We start from the raw sequence: 23,552 nt of genomic DNA, 5'->3' as shown, positions 1-23,552 counted from the left end.
CTGAGGACCACATCTGCAGCACACCTTCACCCAGAGCCCTCAAAACAGTGTGCAAAGAACTGTACAAAGAACTCCCTGGCACCAGACCCCACACACCTGTGCTGGGGCTCACGGCCACATCCTCATCAGCATCATCTACTACAACAATTTTGCTCCTGGTCCCAATGGGGCATTGGAACTGCCAGGCTTCATACAGAGAAAGTTGGATGCAGCATGGCATATAAATAAGTGGGGGTTAAGGGAGGATGAAAAATACTTCAGCTGGCTCACAATGAAAAGAAACCAGAGGACAGAGTAGGAAGGCCTAGCCTTATCACATACTTAGTTTACATCTCTGAATGAATACAACCAGCAGCACCCTACCAGTACATATTGCCCAGAAGCCTTAGCCTGAGGACCCCCGAAGGCCTGCAAGTAGACAAGTAGTTTCACTCCAAGGATCCTAGGTGGAGGGTCTTGTCAGGACAGAGACTCTCATTTATGCCTTTCAAGAGATAGAGAATCAAGTCCACCATCATCTCTGCCACTGTTGCTGCCATGCCAGGAGATCACACAACTTCAGGCATCCTTCACATTTCAAATTCATTTTAAATAACCTGAGCCAGGTTCCTTTTTATTAAGCTATGCCTCGGAGAACAGCTCTCTCTAGATGTTATTAGTGTCCACGATAAGGAAGGCACCTAGGGCTGAAGCCCAGCAAATGAACATGGCCACTACCTGCTCTCTTTGTTTTGAGATTCCTGTTGCTCAGGACTAGCTCTCCAGACATGCTGAGAACCCTATGATAGGGACAAGGTCACAGGATTCAGAATGTCAGCAGGAGGAATAGCCATGCTTAAAACAATCCACAGAATACAATGAGCCCTCATCATGGGCAGGGCTGTTAATGAGACCAGGCTCAGGAGACACAGAGAATCCAAGAGCCAACTCTCCTCTCTCTCTCTCTCTCTCTCTCTCTCTCTCTTTTACACACACACACACACACACAGATGCAGAGAGAGAGACTAGACTGTGAGAAAATATGGGACGCATATGGGTTTATATACACATATGAATGTCTATGTATATGGAATTGTGTATATGTGTACCTGTGCTAGTTAGTTTTATGCCAGCCTGACACAGACTATAGTCATCTGAAAGGAGGAAGCTTCAGTTAAAAATTAAAGGCAAAGAGGATGGACATCAGAAGAAGGAGAAAAGAGGGAACAAGTCAGGAACCTGACACAGAGGACCTCTGAAAGGCTCTGCCCTGCAGACTATCAATGCAGATGTTGAGACTTATGGGCAACCTTTGGGCAGAGTGCATGGAATCTTATGAAAGAACTGGGAAACAGTAAGATCTGGAGAGGACAGGAACTCCACAAGGAGAGCAACAGAACCAAAAAATCTGAGCACAGGGGTCTTTCCTGAGACTGATACTCCAATCAAGGACTGTGCATGGAGATAACCTAAGACCCCTGCACAGATGTAGCTCATGGCAGTTCAGTATCCAAGTGGGTTCCATTGTAATAGGAACAGGAACTGTTTCTGACATGAACTGATTGGACTGCTCTTTAATTACCTCCCCCTGATGGGGAAGCAACATTACCAGGCCACAGAAGAAGACACTGTAGCTACTTCTGATGAGACCTAATTGACTAGGATCAGAAGGAAGGAAAAGAAGACCTCCCCTATCATTGGATTCACCATCCTCCTTTGCTGGGGTTCAGAAGAATAGAGCTGGTCTCAGTGAGCACATACCAACATACACCAATACTTCCTTGGATTCTCAAGGCCACTTGGCTCTTTGACTCGAAGCCTTTTTCACTTTCAGATTAGCAGTGTGGGGAAGGGGGTATTATTCTCATGATGTCACCTTCTCTGGCTCTAGCTTCATTTTCCATCCCTCTTACACAGGTTAAGGACAAGATGGCCAGCTGTCCACCTTAAATCCAGTCAAGATCCCATTGTTTTCAAAGTAGAAGCAGCCACATATACATAGGTTCATTATCTATGGAGGAACCATAATCCTGCTGACTGTTGTATCTTTGTGTGGTTGTGGCAGAGTATTCTTCACTGTTTTATGATTTGCTTTGCCTTGCTAGAGTTAGAACACTGGACTCTTTTTGAGTTTTGTTTTGTTTTGTTTTGTCATGTATATATGGGTATCTGTAGTAGTAAAAATTAATGTGACAAAGTATCTACCATTCAGTGAGAGCTCTGGGCCCATGGGCTGGTGACCCTGTGAACTGTCAATCATCCACCCTCTTAGCAGCCAGACCTACTGCTTACTAGCTGGCTCTGCTTGTCACTAGAAGAACAAACTAGGCCTGGGCTAATGTACTCAGAGCCACTATCTTATCATCACCTCACTGCTGCCTGGCTTGTGTCTTGTTTCTCAGTTGTTAACACATACTCTTCAAGAGGGAAGGGAAAGATGCAGTGAATGATTTCATCCAAAATGCCTGAAGCCCAGGACTGTCAGAGCTATTTCCTACATAGAATCCAAGATAACCAAATGAGAAAGAAGCTTGCAGTGTGTGGCATGTCCAGTGTTCATTTTGGCTCTGGAACTCTTCCCAGCAGTTAGTTTCCCCACTGCTTGTGTTATCATCATGCCATTGTTTACCCTGCACTCTCAGAGCAGAGACATATCTGTTTCATGCAAGTCACATCAGGAACACTCTCTGTCACTATACGTGTGTGTGTGTGTGTGTGTTTAACACACACACACACACACACACACATACACACACACACACACATATATATCCAAGACCAAAACAGGGTGATGCTATCTGCAAAAAACTTGCAGAAATATCAAAATTATTCACAGGCAGGAAGAAGCCATTCCAGGCATCACTGAAGATTGAAAGCTTTTTAAAAGGGAGAGAATGCATGGGTGGAGAAAAGCCATGGCTCTTCCCACACCAGGCAAACATCTTTCACGGGAGAGATGGAACATCACCTCCTCTACTCACCATTTTCTCTTGGTTGTATGCAGACAACTGATACTTTTCTGGGAACACACATCTCAGATACAGTCCAAAGACAAACTGTCACAGCTGCTTGCTAATATCTGTTCCCGGTCCATACAGCAATTTCCAGGGTCTGGACACTGACCCTCATGGTAAGCATAGCATCATATATCCTGCCTGTGAAGCACAGGGCAGGCGGCTCTGATACAGAGTATGTCACGTGCTTACACAAGTTTGTCCACTCCAGCTCCTGGACCACTGTGAATGGGAAGGAGCAACTGCCTTGAAGAAGGAATTTGCTTAAAAGGAAGAGAAAGGTGGTAGGCAGGCTTCTACCTGGCCTCTGAGTCACAGGATAGGACAAAAGGTTTCCATACTGATCAGATTAACTTACCGCACAGCAAACATTAGTCTCATTAACTGGACATCTCACCCTTCTCTATGCCTTAGGCGTCTAGGCCTCATTTAGTCTGTCCTGAGTAATCACTTGCTTGAGCGGGGAAAAGAAGACCCATGCCTTTTAAACTATAAGCAATGGGGTGAGCAGCATGGTGTCACAGAAAGTAAGTGAAGAATGGGACTCACAGTTGCTGTGAGATGCTATTCCTTCATAGAAAGAGCCCACACCTGCCATCATCCCCAAAAGATGGGTTCCCAACACATGAACAACCCTGCAGATTGGCACATGCCTCTCCATAGGGATGTATATACAGCACCTGCTTTATAGTGGATGCTCAATAAGTACCGAACTGAACTAGTACAGTGTGCCTGACAGGTATCTAAAAGGCCCACTGAAACAGATGGTAGGGGAGAGGCATGTGGCTTTTGCTATCTGAGCATCTTTCCATATGTAGACAATCTTACTGAACATGTCATTTTGCTGATCTTTCTGCTCGGTACATGCAAGTGCACATCACTGTCAGGCTCCTCCCACAGGGCCCTCCTGGTTAAAGATTTCGCACATACAGCTCAGGAAGTCTCTGCCTCTAATAGCAGCCCTTACAGTTAGAGAACTATTTCCTACAGCTCTGTACATTTCTTAAGGGTGCAGCCCTAGTCACCTAGTCACTCCAGAGAACTGTCATCCTAACTCTGTTCTTTGTCATTGGCCACCATTTTCTTGACCTGGTAGGTAAGGGTTGGAACGAGGCCTTGGCTAGGACTGTCCCTGCCTTTTTGTTTGACATCCTAAGGATGCTTCTCTGTCAGCAGGTCTATTAGTTATTTTTCTGTTGCTGTGATAAAATACCATGACCAAGAGAAGCTGGCACCCATCCACAAAATGCACAGGCACATTTCTTTTGGCTACTCCTTCTCTAGCTCTCAGATGGGTGTGCCTTCCCTCTTGTTCGTAATATTCCCCTGCTCACTGCTTTTCACTTTGGTCCGTGTCCCTCAGCATCAGTCACATCAAATCAGCTTCTGGCTTAGCTTGATATGCTCTAACAGAGCACCTTAGACCAAGTGGCTTATGAAGAGCAGGAGCATATTTTTCTCACTTTGGAGAGAACAAACAATGAAAAGCTGAGAGTGAACAAGTTTTGAGGCCTCATTAATGACATTAGTCCCATTCATGAGTGTTCCATATCTATGACCTAGTCTTTTCCCAAAGTCCTACTTTCTAATGCCACCATCACATTTGGGGTTAAATTGTAACATTCATTCTGAGAGATACAAACATTCATTCCATACTGGCCTCTCCCAGGGAGCACTGCCTTTGAGTAAATAACTCAAATTGACTCAAAATGAGGTTTTAGAGGGACCCACAGACATGTGCTAATTTAGGTAATGTAATTGTTTCTCTTCCAGGATGAGCCACACTCCAAGCTCTCCTCAGAAACAGGAAGGACTAGAGATGTAGCTCCTTGATAGTGTACTTGCCCAGCCTGGGCAAAGTTTTAGGTTCAATGCCTAGCAGCACAAAAGTTAAAAAGGAAAAAGAGTCATTTTACCTTTCTGGTACTCCCAGAATAGGTCCTAGATAATGTGTGGTGTCTACTGAGTAGAATCATGAAAAGAGAAACATTCAGAGTTGAATTCTACATGTGTAGTAAGGAGTTAAGGAGTTATGCTGTGTCTGTAGTGCCAAGAGCTAAGATAATGCAGTCTTAACATATACCAAGCACACAGCCAAATGCTTCATTTACATAACCTATTCAATGGCCACACTGGGGAGATTCTATTATTTTAAAATATTACAGAGAAGGAAATTAAAATTTAATGAGAAGCACTTTGTCCAAGGTCATGAGCATGAAATGACAGATCTGAGGTTCAAATCAGGTAGTCTCTACCTCCCTTCTAGGCATCTGCTACATCAATGGTTATGCCAAGGGAGATCCAGCCACTGTGACACACCCTAGGTTGACACTCATGTCAAAGGCTTTATGTTTTACACACAGCAAAGGACCCACAGCCTGCTTGGAGATGATATTTGAAGTCACTCCAGCCCTGTTAGCTCAGCATCCTTGGGCCTGAGCTCACATTCATACTTACAATTCCTGTGAAATGAGCCAGGCCCTGCGTCTGATGCTCTAGGGCCCAGGGACACCTCGGAGACCAAACCTCTACCTACCCTTATAGATCCTCAGTGTGATAAGAACAAAGCATACATATAGACATACTAGGTAATGGTTTGAACAAAGTCTGGATGGGGAAGAGTGTCCTGCTGCCTTCCCATACCTCACTATTGCCCAGTAAAGGAGGGAGCTTCATGCAGGGTGGGTGTTTTTACAAGGAGTAGTCACTGCCACTGACCTTCTCTAGTTAGAGCTAAGGCACAGGGACAGAGAGCAAACGGAGGGTTATTTCAGCCTGAAGCCCTTCCTGGAGAAGCAGGAAGCCCACAAGTCCTTGTAGGTTATTCTCTGGCCGTGGCCCTATAATAGTAGGGAATGACATACAAGTCTGATGTTAACATAGGATATTTGGTTCTCATCTGAAAACTCATTAACTATATCCGTCATCTGTATTGTATAGGAAATTAACAGAAAGATAGTAGCTCAAAACAACCCGAGTTCTCCTGATCCAAATTGTTCAGGTGGCTGTCACTAAGTGGACTGTCACTATGCTTTATGGAGCATAGATAAGATTAGGCCTCCTAATCTGACCTAGCTTCCTGTGTAGAACCCACAGCCACCCTCGCCACAGAGAAGCAGAGTCACTCATATTCACAGGCTCTAGAGAACAGCACCCTGTGGATTAAGAGGTCCACTAAGGACTTATTGAAAGCTCATTGTCAAGACATACAAATAGGCCAAGATGTAAAAATAGGCAAAACTCTCAGCATGGGCTATGCCTACCTCTGATATACATGCCTCAAGCTGGGACTCAGTTCTCAAAAAAAAAAAAAAAAAAAAAAAAAAGGAAGAAAATGCACCCAATAGGGTGGTGCATGCTAAGCAATGAGGGTTGGGGACAAGAGGTCCTGATTAGCAGGATCACAGTGGGCTTCTAGTCTGAGTTTATGGGCACCTCATAAACTTTAGGTTATCATAAGAAGATTTATAAGAGCTGGAGAGGACCACAGTGTAACTGAGGAGGTCTGTGGCAATACCAGTGATTACATATCTAATAGCCTTCCCTGAAGTGCACATTTTGAAGAGTGAGGACTACACAAGAGCAGTAGCCATAGATCAAGAGAGTTTTTAAGGCATCTTGTACACATGGAACATGCTGGTAGGTAGGTGATATATAGAGGGCAGGAAGAACAAGGTGACTCCCGAGCTCCAAAATAAAAAATGTCTGTATGATTGGCTTGGTTAGGGAAATAGAGAAGAGGAGGAAAGGGTAAGGAGTGGGATAGTTTTCATTGAGGGGAATCCCTATGTCCAGGATGGAGGCTACCGATCAGTGGGAATTTAGAGTAAGGGCTAACCCTGAGTTGCAGTGTGTGGGGACACCTCCAATAAAGGCCACATCATATCATAGCTTTCATTTCCTCTTCTCAGGGTAGAAATCCCAGGCTTTATCCCTACACCGGAAAAAGACTAAGTGACTTCAATCATCCACATACTTTCCCAGAGTGAAGACACAGAGAAGAGGGATAGAATGAAAGAAAATTTATCAACAGGGGAAAGCATGAGGAGCAGGAAATAGGTACCAAGAAAACTGTAATGAATGAGCATATCAAAACTCAAGTGGGATTCTGCAGCTTGTAGGAGACCACAGCAGAAAAATTGGAGCTTAGAAAAAAGAAGAGAGAAGCAATGCTCAGTAGACTGGCACCCTCAGCATTAAAGGTAGGATATACAGAGGAAAGGTACCATAATGAAACAGACAGAAGCCTTTATTCAGTTTCTGCAGGCCATTTCTCATTATGTCCAGAGTTGTACCATGGGGCTTATTTTTACTTCTAAGATTTCATAAAGAAATGGACTTTCCAGCAACTATCAAGACATGAGAGGGCTCAAGAGTAATAAAAGACCTTTGAAAGAAAGTCATTTGGAATATCAGCCATCAGATATTATGCCAGAGGCAGAGCTTTCTGAAAAAAAAAAAAAAAAAAAAAGCATTTAGGAAGAATAAGAAAAGGTGTGAAAGGGTGAGGAAGAGCTACAGAGGGCAAAGGTGGCAGTAAGTGACAGGGGAGGGTCAGCTGCTAAGATGCAGAGTGCTCTTCTGCCCCTGCATCTGTAAGATGGAGGTCACAGTTCAGCAACAGCAGAATAAACGCTCTATAAAGAAGGTGCATCATGAGCATGCCCTAAGAGGCCACCTACACGAATATTAGGAACCTGATAGAAGTAAAGTTGGCAGGGACTTGTGATCAAGTCACTTTTATGTCAAAGTTCCTGAGGTAGGAGCCAAAGCTGATTGGCTAATCAAAACCAAAACACGAGGTGAGAAGTATGACACAGAGAGCTATGATGCATGCAGGAAGGAAAACAATGTCATTGATGAGACTTTGCTTTCAACAAAGGACCAAGAGAGTTGGAAATGCAAGCCCTCAAAAAAGCGAGAGCTGGAAGGATCAGAACAAGTTCCTAGCCAGGCAGAACTAGAAAATGAGATGCTGACGCAAAGAACAAGCCAAACTAAACCAAACATGCAAACAGAAGAGTTGGGAATTAGATATGTATAAGAGTAAAACTTGGCTTGGAGGCACCTGCTGGAATCTTGAAGCATTTGATGTCTGGACCCAGCAGGTGTTTATTCTCTGTCCCTGTGACATGCATTCATCTGACTGTCCACAAATACAGACATACACATACATACATACAAATACACACACGACTATTTCTTTAATCTTCTACAAAGAATCCCTTAGATGAAACACAATGACAGAAGCCATAGTAGGACTGAGAGTGAATGACACAACTGAGAAGCCAGGGCTTTGTTAATGGTGTACGAGTACTGGGCAGCTGTTAGCTGTGGTACACATGTCTGACCAACATGAAGTCAAGCAGCCTAGAAAAGGGAAAGAAAAAACAGGGTAGGAGTCAGGCCTGCTGGGTTTCATCTCTAGCCCCTTGCTGTCTTGAACCTCAGAAGAAACTGTTTCCAGTACATATCAAAAAGTGCTCTGCGAAAACAAAACTGTCAAATTCTGTTATTTCATGTCATTTGTACTTAAGGGACAACAAAGAAAGAAAAGGCTGGCCTTCCTGAGGTCAAAGCAAGAGGAGAAGTTTCTCCTTGAGCACTTCAGCTGGTAGAATTCCTCTATACCATGTAGGATTCTTGAGTTAAACTGGTTGGCATATAATTATAATAAAATAGAAGAGAATGGTTTCTTTAGAATGATCATGAAAATAGACTTTGAAGCTTCATCTATCTCCTTTCCAATATGCCTCAGCCCATTATCTGTCTGGTCTCAGATCATGCTCAGCACCATGAGCTAGGGGAAGAGGCCAGGCTGGGCTCTCCTTGCAGGGCACCAGGCTCTCTCAGGCCAAGGCCAGCACCCAGAAGTCCCCGTGTGGAGCAGCTTCTCTGTACACATCAATCTCTGTTCTTCATCCATCTGCACACAGTTCAGATGGGTGGTGACAGCGAGTCAGCCAAGCTTGAACATTGGGGATTCATCACTTTCATTATTGCTATACTTTGGACTGTCTCCCAAGAGTCATGCCTTGAAGACTTGGTCAACAGGGTGGCACTGGTGGGGTAGAACTTTTAGGAAGTAGAGCCTTGTAAAAGGAAGTAAGATCATAGAGGCAGTTCCTATAATGGAATATTTGGATGGCCAGCCCCTTCCTCTCTCATGTCGTGGCTCAAAGTGCCAGGGAAGCAGCTTTGCTTTACCATATGCTTTTGGCCCAAATACTCTGGATAAAACAGCACAGAGTAAAGCCTCTGAATCCATGAGCCACAATAAATATCACCTTAAAAGTACCACATAAAAGGCAGGACATAGTAGTGCATGTCTGTAATCCCAGTGCTAAAAAGTGGATACGAGAAGATCCCAGGGACTTCCTGGTCAACCAGGAGGGCCAATCAGAGTTCCAGATTCAGTGAGAGATCCAGTCTCAAAAAAGGCGAAGAGTGATGGAGGAGGACATTCAGTGTCAACCTCTGGCCTCCACAGATACATGCATGGCACACCTACCCACAAAAATACATGTGCATGCACATCCATATACTATATACACACATAAAAATAAATCCATATAAAATCTAGAATCCATTTGGGCCCTGTAAAGTATATATACAAAACAGACAATTCTGCTTTAAAAGATGTAAAATTATGGCACACAACAGCAATTAAAACATTTGTTGTTATATTTCCTCATGTGCTTTTATGACACATTCTTGCTTTTTTATTCTCTTCAAAACTGATTAACAGGAGGTGACTGGAGAGTCAAAACATGAAACCAACAGTCCAAGGAAAACTAGTCAGTCTTTATTGGGCAATTTCTTTGTGTCATGGCTTGGGTTGGAGCAAGATGAAGTCTTTGATACTGAGGCCCAGTGCTCCTCTCCTGAGGAGGCAGCACTAGGCTTCCCAACAGGTGTTACAGGACCCCATCAGCAGTTCAGCAGTCTCATTAACACACATAATTTCCTGATGGAAAATTTTCCTAAGCCAGTGCTTAATTAAAAGAAAAAGAATCAATCCACTCAACAAAAACAACCAAATTAAGTTTAAATGATGGGATAATTTAATCAGAGGATAGACAGACCTTCACCTGAAAAAGCTTGAAATGTTTCAGTCCCTCTTCTATAGTTGTGGGCAGGTTAATGTCTATCTGCCCATCCATCCATCCATCCATCCATCCATCCAAACACCCCCCCATCACCTATTCTTCTATCCATTATGTGCCACAAATACTGAAAGGGAGACTTATCCGCATGTATGAGATGATGACAGTGTCACACACATACTTGGGAACATTTCCTCATAACTAAGTTCACAGTTCCACTTGCAGCTCTGGGATAAAGTAAGAAAGAAAATTCTTCTGGGGGCCATTGTTCCCCCCTCCTGTGAACGTTTGCACATTTGTATTGATGCTTATCTGCCTTATCCTCTGTTTGGCTATCTGTTTAATGGATAGAAGCATATTTAAACAGGACTCTAAATTTGCGACCTCACGTATGGCAGCACTTCCTATGACACTCAATAAATCATTTCCCTGAGGAGCAGCCAATCAATATTCATCATGAAAAGAAGATACAGATGACAATAAGCAGTACCTTCTGAATTCTCGGTATTCACATGTGCAAACCGTGTAAAAATACTCCTAATACTTCTCTCATTAGAACCTGTACCAGTTAGCACCAGATCTACTTTAAGATCCACATATCAGAATTTAAGTGAGGAGTTCCAGAAGACATGTATAAGATAATCTGAAGTCTGAAACCTAGCAAATGCCAAGAAAAACTAAAGAACCTAGGCTGTGTATTTTCAACCAGGACATTGCGAACCTAAGCATCCAACTGCTGCCTAAGACCTGGAGAGAAACTTCACTACAAAATGAGGGTTTCAGGACACTCCATTCAAATACTCCTCTATGTCTTGTCTACGAATCAAGAAATCCAATGTTAAGCCAGAAGCTCCTATTGCCCCAGAGAACTGCATGGCATGAACTTCATGTGTTGCATCATGCACTGAGTAGCACTGAGGACAGTCATGGAGACAGCTGCGAGCTCTACACTCTTCAAAGGCAGTTGGCCGGGGCTCATGTCAGGAGGGATATATCAGAGCCATTATAACAAGTGTCTTTGTTAGTGCAAAAAACCCCAAAACTCCTCCCACCTTAAGTTAAATGTTTCATGTTTCCTTCTTATGTTCAGTCAAAAAAGTCTGTACTAATTTTACATTAAAGCTTGGATATCACTAGTGTACCACACCTCTTCCAAGTTCTCCTCAAATTTCAGAAGCATCTTCCCCAATAACTTTTTGTCACAACAGCCTTCACCACATACTTTCAGGTCCCCCTCTGGCCATGATGTACATACTCAGTGGCTCTGCATTTGTTCACTATTTTATATTCTTCGTGGCTTATTGCCACAGAGAGGAAAGGGATTAATGCCACCTTGATGGCAGGCACTGGTCCTTTTCTGGAACTCCAGCACCACAGAACTGACTGACAACAGCAAATACTCAATAAATATCCAGTGATTAAAAAAGAGCCATGCAAAATTCTATAGTCTATACTTAAAATTTTTTATGAACGTTTAGTTTCCTGGTTCTGATACATTTACTGGTTTTGTTCTCTGCCTTTAAAGTAGCTGTGTAAATGAGCTTAACTCTCTCAAGAACTTAAATAGATACGAGTAAACAGAGAGAAAATGGATTATCACATGTGCTGTATTCTAACAGACTGGCAAAGTCTCTACTGAGGACAGAGGAGGACAGAATGAATTGAGCACTGTGACAACTTGGTAGAAACAAATTTTCTTTCCAAATATCAATTTCTTCCTCTCCTGTAAGGATAGAAAGCAATGATGTTTCTCTGTTAAAAGAACAGTCCATGGGGAAATATTCCTGGCCATCTTTAGCCATCCCCACACTTCCTACAAGTTTACTTCTCAGTAGGTTCTCATTATGCTCAATTGCATTCTCTGATTCCCTGAAAGGAAATGAAGAGTCTCCTGGGTGCTTCTAAAATATACTAACCTTTCTCCAACACTTCTTGCACAAACAGAGCCACTGAAGACACAATCCCATAATAATCCAAGGAGACTAAACCAATTTCATTTCAAATTCTACCCTAAGAAAGCTGAAGTTGTGAAAGGAGAAAGATGGGTAGTGACTTGAGGAGACAGATACTTCTGAGCAGAGGGACCTTACCTGTTTCACAACAGTTACTGTCCCAGGAGCCATGGCAACGACTGAGGCCACAGCAGTGGCATCATGGGTCTCAGAACCCAGCTCAATGATCTGCTGCAGGATGTTCACAGCTGTGGGGTCAAGTCGATCACCTACAGGAAAGAAGCAAGAGGACACCATTAAGCTCTCTGCACTGTATGGCATCCAATCCCAAACTGGCCTGGAGATGCGAAGACTATGGGGTATGCCTATTCCAGAGAGTTCATGAGTTCTCAGAAATGAAATACTCAGACAAGAGAAATAACTTGTTCAGTACTTTATAGCTCACTGAACATTTCCTACAAGAACTTCTCAAAGCTGACTGGAACTAGAAGGGGATGGCATAATGATATGATCACTTGTGCATAAAAAGCAGAGCTCATACCATTGTGGTGATGGCATCACAAACATGAAACTAAAGCCCAGATGAACTGAATCTTGATGATAGCTAGGCAAACTGCTCTTCAGTGTCACAACTGAGTATTAGCAGTTGACACATTCAAGTGCAGAGCTGGTTTTCCCCGAGGGCACCACCGATGGACACTGAGAGCATGCCAAGTGACAGGCAGAACACCCAAGAATGTCTTACTTATCCAGCCTGTGGGCTTCTGCACTACAAACCAATTTTAGCTTGCTTTTGTTTTAATCTTGTCAAAAGAGAGGGGCCCACATCATCAGGGCAACAACTTGGCACACCCTTCCTGCTCTCTCTCACCATCTGCTGCCCAGCTGTAATCCTCCTGAACACACCCTCACCCAGATCGTTAATTTACTAAAATGGAAATTATTGCTTGGTCTCTGTGCTTCATAATGCCATGAAGTCTTTGCCAATGTTTATACCCTCGTGGGCAGCTTTTGGCAGGCCTTGAGCCAACATGAATCAAACAGTAAAAGACTGGAGAAAGAGAATTTGACATGACCAGTGTAGTAGGTAGAATTGGCCTAAGAACAGGTGACCTACATATGTTCACAATATACCACACAGCGTTCCTCCATCCCACAGTACACCTACCTATACCTGGGGGATGATTCAGATGTGCCTTGCAGCTAAGCACTCTAAATTCCAAAGATGAAAATGTTTACTTTGGTGAGTCAGTGAGGTTAGATTTTGATTCCTCCTCTACCTCCCTCCTCACGGATCGTTATCCAGCTCAACCATTGTTCGTCCAGGAGCTATGGTTCTCACTGGGAATAGAAGTAAAGTACAATCCCTCCCCCTGCATCTTTCCTGGGCTGACTGGCTGCTGCGACCCACGTATAAGCAAATCAGAATGACACATGGTATTGGAGGGCCTTTAGGAGACAGTATAGAAAAGTCTGGTGGGATCCCAGTAGATGGCACACAATGTAAGTAAATGCTGAAGGTAGGGCAGAAAAGTGCTGTGAGGGAACCACAGAATGTCCCATAGAGATGAGAGATGCAGCCTATGATTACTGAAGAATCAGGTCCAGACAAGACAGCCTAGAGATAAGAAGCAAGACAAATAGGCAGGCATGGGGTGAACTACAGGTCTGGCCTGTGGAGCTATAAAGGTGAACAGCACCTGAAGCTCCATGGGAAGACACTAGTGGGTAATGTGCTCATGAATTCTCTAAGAAAAGACACTATTGGATAATGGCCATATGCTCATGGACTCTCCAAGGAAACACACTGGTGGGCAAGTAGGCATGTGCTCATGGATGCTCCAAGGAAAATCACTGGTGGGAAGTAGATACACACGAACACTCCAAAAGGAGACACTAATGGACAAGAGACTGTGCACTCATGGATCCTCTAAGGAAAGACAAATGGGTAGGCAAATGGGCATGTGTATATAGATATTCTTTAAAAAGACACTACTGGGCAGGTAGACACTCAATGACATTCCATGGGATGACATTAGTGAGTGAATGGATATGTGCTCATGGCAGATGAAGACATCACTACTATTGAGACAGAAACCCACATTAGGACTTAGTACTGGGGGTCTTGCCTAACAGCTTGGTCTTGATGCTGCAAAAGTAGAAGTGCTATGGTTTCAGTCTCCTCTAACCTGGCAGGCAGCAGCAATTAAATGCTCAGAAACGAATGCCCACCAGAGTTTGGATGAAACTTTCTTAGGACCAGAGACTGAGGATTTCAAATCAGGACTAGAGTAGGTTCCTCCTCTTATTTCCCATTACTGTTTTCACATTAACCCTACTTGCAGGCTCAGTCTCCAACATGTGTATGCTCTGGCATACCTAGAGTTTTGGGACAACTGCTTCCAAGTATACTGTCCAGTTTGTTAACTGATTAAAAAAATTAAAATCATCACATTTGATTTAGAAAAATCATGCCTCTTGGGAAGAATGGTAACACATGATTGATCCTGAGCACTCAGGTATATTAGTATTCCCAGGCTGACCCAATAGTACATCATGTCCTCTCCACTGTTATCACCTGCCTGGACACTCTGGACCCTGAGATGAGCCCCACGGAATGGGTGCTTCCAAGAGGAAGCATGAGGTGGTGGTAGGGACTGCCTTGGGGAATGTCAGGAAAACCAGGCTCCAACTCTGCTACCTGAGTGGAGGATTCTTACTAACTTATGTACAGTGGACAACCATTCTTACATCAACTAAGTAAGAATGGCTGCACCAAGGCTGCTCTGGAAATAAGTGTGATCTACATAGTTGGCACCCTGGCTGGGTTCACTCTGAAGCATTTACCGAGAAAGACATCCTGGTTTATTCATTATGTAAAGAGCAGCACTGAAATGAGAAAGGAATCCAGGTGTGCCCTCACCATTCTCGGAGGTGTATCTCAGGTCCTGAAGGGCAGCCACAGCTGCTTGTGTCCCCTGAACATCTTCAGCTTCAGTGATGTACAGGTACTGGGTCGAGGGCTCCTCAGGAGTCTCTGTTGCTGGCTAAATAAAAACATCATGTCTCAGCATCCTTCCAAAAGATTAAGAGCAGCCCCAAATTCCAGGATGAGATAAACACATACAAGAGAACAGCACTTCACATGTCACTGGCATAGCTCTCCCAAAAAAGCCAAGTGCTCCGAAAAATGTGTTTCCCAAAGAGAACATTTTCTCAAGGGTCATGATTTTATAATGCCACTTTGAGTGGAAATTTGTTGCTCCCATGATCGTGTTACAAAGTGAAGCATGCTGTCCATAACGAACACATTTGAGTACATATTTCTATAGTTTTCATCTCTTCCCACTGCTATCAACACTATCTTTAATCTGCTCTTTATACCAAGGCTTCTGGCCATGCAGCTGACAAAGACAAAGGATCAGCCATGGGAGAAAGTGGGAAAAGAAGAATGCACTGTTACTTAGCATGTAAAGTACAGGTCCTACCATACAGTAAGAGCCCACTGACCCATGGCAACTGACACCCATGAGATTATTCCACAAGGAATGTGGAAGGACTTATTCTGCAGTATCAGTACATGTGTGAGGGCAGGAAGGGCTGAAATGAGAGTCAAAAGTCATCTCATACTTTAAAAAGAGAAGCAGAGAAAGTAGCCACAGGATGAATATTAACAAATATCTCTATCTGAGAAGGAACAAAACAAAACACGTAAGGTGAAGACCATGAATCTCACCAATAAAGAACAAAAGGCAGACTGGCTAAAGTTTATATAAGCCACCATTAGGCTCTACCAACATTTGTCAGTAACTAACATGAGTTTCAGAATAGCATGTAATTGTCCTTTCATAGTCAACTGACAAAATTCAGTTAGCTTATGTCTGTCTGACATAAAGGAAACACCCAATTAATATCCAATGAATTCAGAAATGAATAAAAAAAAAGAACATTTCACTTTTAGAGTAGCATTAAGCAGCACACTGGCTGTTCTTGTGTGTCAGCTTGACACAAACTAGAGTTATCAGAGGAAGAAGCCTCAGTTGAGAAAATGCCTCCATGAGATATAGCTGTAAGGCATTTTACCAATTAGTGATCAGTTGGGGAGGGCCCAGCCCTTTGTGAGTGGTGGCATCCCCGGGCTGATGGTCCTGGGTTCTTTAAGAAAGCAGGCTGAGCAAGCCATGAGAAGCAAGCCAGTAAGCAGCATCCCTCCATGGCCTCTTCCTCAGCTTCTGCCTCCAGGTTCCTGCTCTGCTTGAGCTCCTGTCCTAACTTCCTTTGGTGATGAACAGCAATGTGGAAGTATAAGCTGAATAAACTCTTTCCTCCCCAGCTTGCTTTTTGGTCATGGTGTTTCACAGCAGCAATCAAACCCTAAGACAAGTAGTCACCTATGGACCCAAGCACCTTAGCTGGTGAAAGAACTGCTCTCCTTCTGGGGATCCCACGTAATAATGGCATTAAGTAAAGCTGGTGCTCTCTGTGAGGTATTCCTATGAGATAAGTGACAACTTAAACTGCCAGGCAGTGGTGTGTTATTCCACTGGGGGCCACCCTGTCCCCATCTTCCTCACTGCTTAACTGCCTCACTTAGAGAGGCAGTGTGTGTTTTTATGTGTTCTATTTTGTGAGGGTCATAGCCCTGCTAATAGTTCTAGAATCTGCTGGGGATTACTGACTGAAATGGGATGGTTTTCCATCATGAATTGGTACTCCAATGTCTGTTTCCTTAACAGACAACAAATTCTACACCATCTCTGGTGGTGCGATACTGAGGCTGCCATCAGCACCAACAACACAGCACATTCAGCTTTCCAATCAACCACCCACTGCATGGCTGAGAACACTAAGGCTACAATGAGTCAACAAAGGCTCAAGGTCAAATGGCTTATAGAGAGCAGACAGGTTCAAAACCTGTCACGCCAAACCTCACCCTTTGTTAGTCTTAATTGATAAAAAGTTTCAAATACACATAGAAGAGAGAGGTATAATAAAGTTCTATATACCTGTCACTCAATCACCTGATTTAAGCAATTATGAACTCATAATAATCAGGTGTTTCACCTCTGGCCCCATATTGTCTATGCCAGGCTCTTTGATTTGTGTGAGTGTGTGCATGTGTTCCATTTTACATGGGATCCAGGGATCAAACTCAGACCATCAGGCTTATACAGAAAATGAATTACACATTGTGTCATCTTGCTGGGGAGCTCTACCCATGATGGCTTTGAAGCAAATCAGAATCATTGTTTCTTCCACAGGTATTTCAAATGAGGTCAGATGTGGAATTTTCCACTTGTGGCCACATTAATATTCAAAAGTTTTGGGAGTTTACAGCATTGTGGATTTTGAATTTTTATTTTAATTAGGGATTTTTAACATGTAGATGATGATGATAAGTAATAATAATAACAACAGTAAACCATGAGTTCCAAGTAACTCTTTGACTCTAAGTTGGCACTATGGGCTCCATCTATATTTGGCCTCTGTTTACTGCAACATCTTCCAACAGTGAAAATATAGTTCTGTTTATATACAGAACATTTCCACACTTGCTCAGTTATAATATATACAGGAAACAGTTTCACAGATTAAGCATAGTACTGTGACAAGCACTCTGGCCAGACTGCAACACTCATCAGCTCTTTGTCTTGGCCCTAGAGTATCCAGCAACACACTGTTTCCATAGTTACTTGCTTCTGATTTTAGTGAAAGCCCTCTAGTGTTTCCAAAGGAAACAAGACACTGGCTTACGGCCAAGATATATACTCTTGTCATCTTAAGGAGCACCCACTAAGTTCTACTGAACGTGTCTAGGTGAACAATGTTTTCTGTCAAAAGGTTTTTGGCATCTTTGAAGGTGATTATTCCATTTCTCCCTCTAGCTCATGGTGAACTATATTAACATACATTCTTTCTATGGAGCCATGCTTTCCTTATGCTCCAAAGTAATCTAACACAGCCATAGGGTCTCGTTATTTTTATGTGCTATGAACTGTTACAAAGACCTTAATCCTGACTGGTTATAACCAGGTACCCTGTAAGTCTACATATCAGGTGGAGGTGACTGTGATGCCAGAGAGTGATGAACCTTAGCAGTGTCTGGAAATAACTGTGATTGTCTCAATGAGGTCTACAGGGGCAGGGTGATGCTACCGGTACCTGGTATGAAAAGGTTAGAACTGTAGCTAAGTTTCCTATAAGGTCCAGAATAGTCCTCCACAACAAAGAATCATGAAGATTCATCAGTAGTGTTGAGTCTGAGAAGCCCTGCCCAGAATGACTGCACTCTGTCCATGGTTATGGCATCTACTATTTGAAAAGATGGGTGGCTGCTGGCATTCATAAAGACAACAGATTCAGTGGGCAGGACCAAGAGGAAAAGGACCTGGAGTCAGGAAATAGAGCCCTCTCCAATTCTCTCAATGAGGATAGCAACAGACTGTTTGCCTTCCAGTCTGCTGAGTGCAACATCTAAAACAAGATTTGTGAGCTGGAGAAGCCAACACAATAGTCCCAGAAAAGCCCCAATCAACCCAGAATAAGAGTCACCCAGGTGGCTCAGATCTCACTCAGAGGAACCTGGAGCCATGATCTGAAATGGCTGCAGGAGATTTCCAAGGAACACACCCAGGGCTCTCAGTTGCTGACTATTCAGCACCTGGGCTCACCTGGCTTTGTCACCTGTGTTTCAACATGTCGAGATCATACCACACTTAATGTGTTACCTCCCATTTGGGGTCTCCATCAATCTCCACTACCTTCAAGCCATGTTTGTTCTTCAAGTGTCTGTTGAACTCCCATTTGGTGCCGTACACAAAGCTGCAAACAGGACACTTCAGACCACCTGCAAGCACAGACAGGCAAAAAGAAGTGTTTATAAGCAAATAAGCATGCTGCTACATGGTCTGACCAAATGTGTGGGATCTACAAAGTGTATTACATTTTCTCCAGCACATACACTCAAGCGTACCTTAGGATTGTAACACAACAGGGACAATATATCAGCTTTTAGGGTAGAGATTTTGGAACTTAATACACTTTTCTTATATAGGCCTTTGCAGAGAGCCTAATATCTGCTTGATATTTTAAATGCCAGAGAGAACTGAGCAACATAATCCCCTTGGCCAACTGGATTGTGGCTAAAATCAATCTTTCATGTTGTTATCTGTAAATAACATTTTTTAAAAGTCACTAAAGAGCAGTGGCTGATTTGTCAATCTCCTTTGCCCCCAAATGCTTAAAATCAGGTGCTTAAACCCCCTGCAAGAGAAGCTAAGTCATGAGTATAAATTCTCCTTTGAGTTTCTCAGTAAAGAATAAATTAAAAAGCTGGTCACATCCTGAAGTGTCACTGTTTACTCTACTGATTAAATTTTGCACATGTTCCAGGAAGTGTTTAGATGCTTTAATTAGGAGACTTTTTCTAACATTACAGCACTAAAGTGAAGACTGGATACTCATCTCTTAGCAGGAGATGTAAGCTCTATCCAGAGCAGGCCAACTGCAGCCCTGGTGTTAGGTGACCAGCTCTCTAGGCTAGAGTTGGGACTCCACCTGGGGCTGGGCCCACAACAGTGGACGGGATGGCCTTACCAAAGTTCTCCTGCTGGAGTTTTTGCAGCCTGCTGACTATGCAGTTCCAAAGGTGAGCTGGTGGACTCACCCTCTTCTGACCCATGTTTTCCCCAATCTCAACCTTATACTGTGTCCTGAGAGCAATGATGCTCAACCTTAACTTTATAAGGAAGGCTTTATCCTCCCAACCTTTTAATTTAGTTCTGTGTTCTGCTTGCCTTGAAAATTCAGTGTTAATTCAATACTGTCTTGCTTGCTCTTATAATCCAACCTTCTACCATGGCAAGCTGCTTCCCCTCCTAATCTCATGGCTGCCACTGCAAATGTCCAGATCAGTCATTAAGCCAATAAGGACTATCTTTTTCTCCTATAACAACAGCACTAGCAGGACAGCATTACATACCTACTCACTGAGCATGCATGTCAAACACCTCAAGCATAATCTATGCTCACTTCCCAATAACATGGGCATGATTACTTCATTTTAAACAAAGACCTGGGACTATGAAGTAGTATTTGCCTTAAGCCAAGGCTGTAATCAGCTTGAATTCTATGCAGTAAACAACAATGGTGGCCAGTTTCCATCAAATTCTTCCCAGGCAGTATGATACCTCACTGTCCTCTCAAAGATCTTTCTGACTCAAGACACCTGCACCAGCTTTTTACCTTTATTCTCAATCACAAAGCCTCAAAAACAATCCTCTCCACATCGCTGACATGTACATAAAGTGATGTCCAAAGTGAGCCACTTCTCCCACGCCTCTGTGAGCTGAGTGAATCATAGAGATTTAGGCAGCCAAGAGCTGAACTGATAAGCACATCTCGGTCTGTCATATTCATTTATTTATTTATTGCTCATTCTGAAGAATTCTGTCCTGATATTGAGTCTGTTTGGATAAATTTATGAAGAGCCAGGCATTCTTAGGGGAACGCTTCATTCAATTTCAAACTCTTTCTCATGCAGCTACGTTGCACACCTTCCCTTGAACGAACTCCATGTCAGTGGAATCTGCACAGAGCACTGTCTATTACTGAAGTTTCTTGGCTATTGCACAACTGGAAGCTAATAGTACTTTCCTTCCCACCTTTGGCTCACTGCTCTTCAGTCCTCTCATCTTGGATATGTTTAAAAGCACACAGCAGACAGGAGAAAGGAGAGACAAAGCCAGGTGACACTAGTCATCACCAAAATGTCTGGAAATGGGTATCAAATTAAGTTCTTACTTTTAAAATCTCTTTTTACAGATAGTATAAGTATAAAGCATATGTATATATATTTATATATAATTATATAGCATATATATCAAACCTCCAATGGTGGTTTGATTGAGAAATATCCCCCCTATAGACTTGGGTTCAATACGTCATCCCCAGATGGTGGTGTTGTTAGAGGCTACAGAACTTTTCAGATGTGAAGCCTTGCTGGAGGAAGTACATCACTAGGGGTGGCTTTGCAAATGTAAAGCCTTATTTCACTTCTACTTTTTTGCTTCCTGCTTATGGCTGAAGATGTGATTTCTCAGCTTCTTGCTCCAGCCACCTGCTGCTATATCCTCCCCACCATTGTGGACTCAAACAAAAAAGCCAGCCAGAATAAACTCTTTCTTCTTTAAGTTTCTCTTGGTTGTGGTGTTTTATCACAGCAACAAAAAGGTGACTATTACACACTCTTGTAGTCACCTATCTTGGTCTATCATGGTCTTTTCCCATGACCATCTTTGAAAAACTTCCAGTGAGGGCCTCAACCTTTGCTCACAGCTAGACCAACCCTGCTTTTCCTTGAAAGAGTTAAACACAGCAACAACCAACAGCAAACTTCTTGAGGTCAAATGGAGGCTTCACAATGAAATTGGAATACTGTTTTAGGGAAACTAATTCAGGGAGAAAAAAAACATCCTCATATTATGTTAAAACTGAGCTTAATATGATAATGCCCAATGTTAATTAAAACTTCAACCTTTGCCATAGCAACTTTAATTAAAGAACAACAAACAGAAATATGTAATCTCACCTGAATGTATAACTATGTCAGTTAATTGACATCAAAGCAGAGAAAAATAATTTCTACTTCAATTAATTAACTTCTTAGCATGCACAGTAAAGGTCAACAGAAGACTTGGAGAGCTGCTCAGTAAAGTTGCAAATGGCCAAACCACAATTTCCTCACCTGGACTGATTAACCAAGAGAAAGGTAAAACATATATACAAGAACAACTTTAAAAGCTGACCATAGAGTCCTAAATCCTTACAGATTCCCATCTATTGGAAAGCTAGAGGATTTCCATGTATTAAAATATTTGCCCTTCTTGGTGATGACTGATATAACAGAAAATTCCATTTCATGTTTAATAGCATCAATTCAGGAATGGCACTGAACATGAGGCAGGCAGGTAGATCATGCTTGTGAGCCTGACAGACTTCCTTATATGCTTAAGTCTGAGTTTTCTCTTCTACTAAGATGAAGATACCAATTCTCATATCCTCATTGAAGGTACAGCATAGTAGGCAGAATAAAGGGTCCCTCAAATATATGTATATATTACTGCTTGGAACATGTCAACAAATTACCTTGCATGGTAAAAGGACTTTGCACATACTTCAGCTAAGGACTCTGGTGAAGATCATTTTGGATCATGGAGTGCATTTGATATAACCAAAAGAACCTTATAAGAACAAAGGGAAGGGGGTCATCATAATGATGTGATATGAGAAAAACTGACCATCTTGTCTTTAAAGTTGGGAGAAGGGCCCATAAGCCAAGGCATGGGGTAACCTCTAGAAGCTGGACAAGATGAGACAGCAGACATTTCCCTAACATCTGTAGACTTATTAACATCTCAACTTAGTTTGGTGAGCCTCACTGTGCAGATCTGATCTTCGTATCTGTATGATAACAAATCTGTTGTTTTCAGTCATTTACTACAGCAGCTCTGGGAAGCTAATACAGGAACTCAGGGAGCAGAGCAGAAGCAGTTTCATTAAGGAACTCAGATAGCGAATAGTTTTTGAGTAAGTGAAATGTGAACTAGGACTTCTTGCAAACATTCTCATTTTATGTTGAATGGGAAAGTGTTATTCCTAGTGACCTGAGGTACTGTGAGTCACACAGGCCACAGAACTCAGGACTATCTGAATCCTGTGTCAAAACCTAGTTACTCTTCCCATAGGGTCCTTGAGAAAAACTGAATAGGAAAACTACAGCAGAGGAAAACAAGCATATTTTATCATTATCTGAGCTGATACCCTGAACTTTAATGCAGAGTCCTTGGTAAACATAGCTCAAGTAAGATCTGCCCCTCTTCTCCCTGGGACCTGAGACCACTGGAAAAGACTGGACAAAGTGAAAGATCAGTCCCATAGTTAACCCTGGGCCAACATAGCGACTAGCCTTATGAATAAAGAGAAAAAAAGGAGCACCTCACGTGAGACCTTGCAGGGACAACCTAATCAGCATCCCAGTGTTGATGGACACTGGGATGGCATCATCCTCATCCTCTCTTCTGCTTCACCAACTACTGAATCAGGAGACTGGATTAGCCTGGTTGCTTCTTTATTGCCCTCTGTCAGCTTCTAATTTTAAAACAGGTGAATGAGTGCACCAACCTTATAGGACTATTGTACAGGAAAAATTAACCCATACAACAACAATAACAATAAATGACATAACATCACACCACTAAAAGCATCTACTGATAACTCATTGGATCTGGCTTTTAGACATTTTAAACATGTACAGAAATTAAATCGATGGCTTTTTTGGGCTACTTAACAGTTACAATTTTCTGCTCGGCTATTTCCTGAGATTAGTATGAATAATACGATATGCATTTGCAAACAAGGCTCCTGTGGATACAGACTTACATTCTTCTAATTCAGTAGTTCAAAATACCAAAAATTTTAGCAGAAGCTAAAAATGAAGTCTT

At 42.7% G+C, this 23,552-nt stretch overlaps 1 protein-coding gene across 2 annotated transcripts in view; it reads right to left on the bottom strand.

Annotated features, from left to right (window-relative positions):
* Nucleotides 1–23,552, bottom strand: part of Zfat (zinc finger and AT-hook domain containing) — a 197,989-nt gene that overhangs the window by 5,417 nt on the left and 169,020 nt on the right. Inside the window, exons 13-15 of one of the 2 annotated variants that reach the window (XM_060389326.1) lie at nucleotides 18,780–18,898; nucleotides 14,975–15,098; nucleotides 12,190–12,320 (exon numbers count right to left, since the gene is read on the bottom strand). In XM_060389326.1, the coding sequence (XP_060245309.1) occupies nucleotides 12,190–12,320; nucleotides 14,975–15,098; nucleotides 18,780–18,898 (374 nt within the window). The remainder of the gene's footprint in view (nucleotides 1–12,189; nucleotides 12,321–14,974; nucleotides 15,099–18,779; nucleotides 18,899–23,552) is intronic. The other variant, XM_060389327.1, reaches the window with a different exon arrangement.

This window comes from Meriones unguiculatus, chromosome 8 (genome assembly GCF_030254825.1).
Source record: "Meriones unguiculatus strain TT.TT164.6M chromosome 8, Bangor_MerUng_6.1, whole genome shotgun sequence".
Taxonomy (NCBI): Eukaryota; Metazoa; Chordata; class Mammalia; order Rodentia; family Muridae; genus Meriones; species Meriones unguiculatus.
Note: the sequence above shows the minus strand (reverse complement) of the source record. Positions and strands in the feature narration are given on the sequence as shown.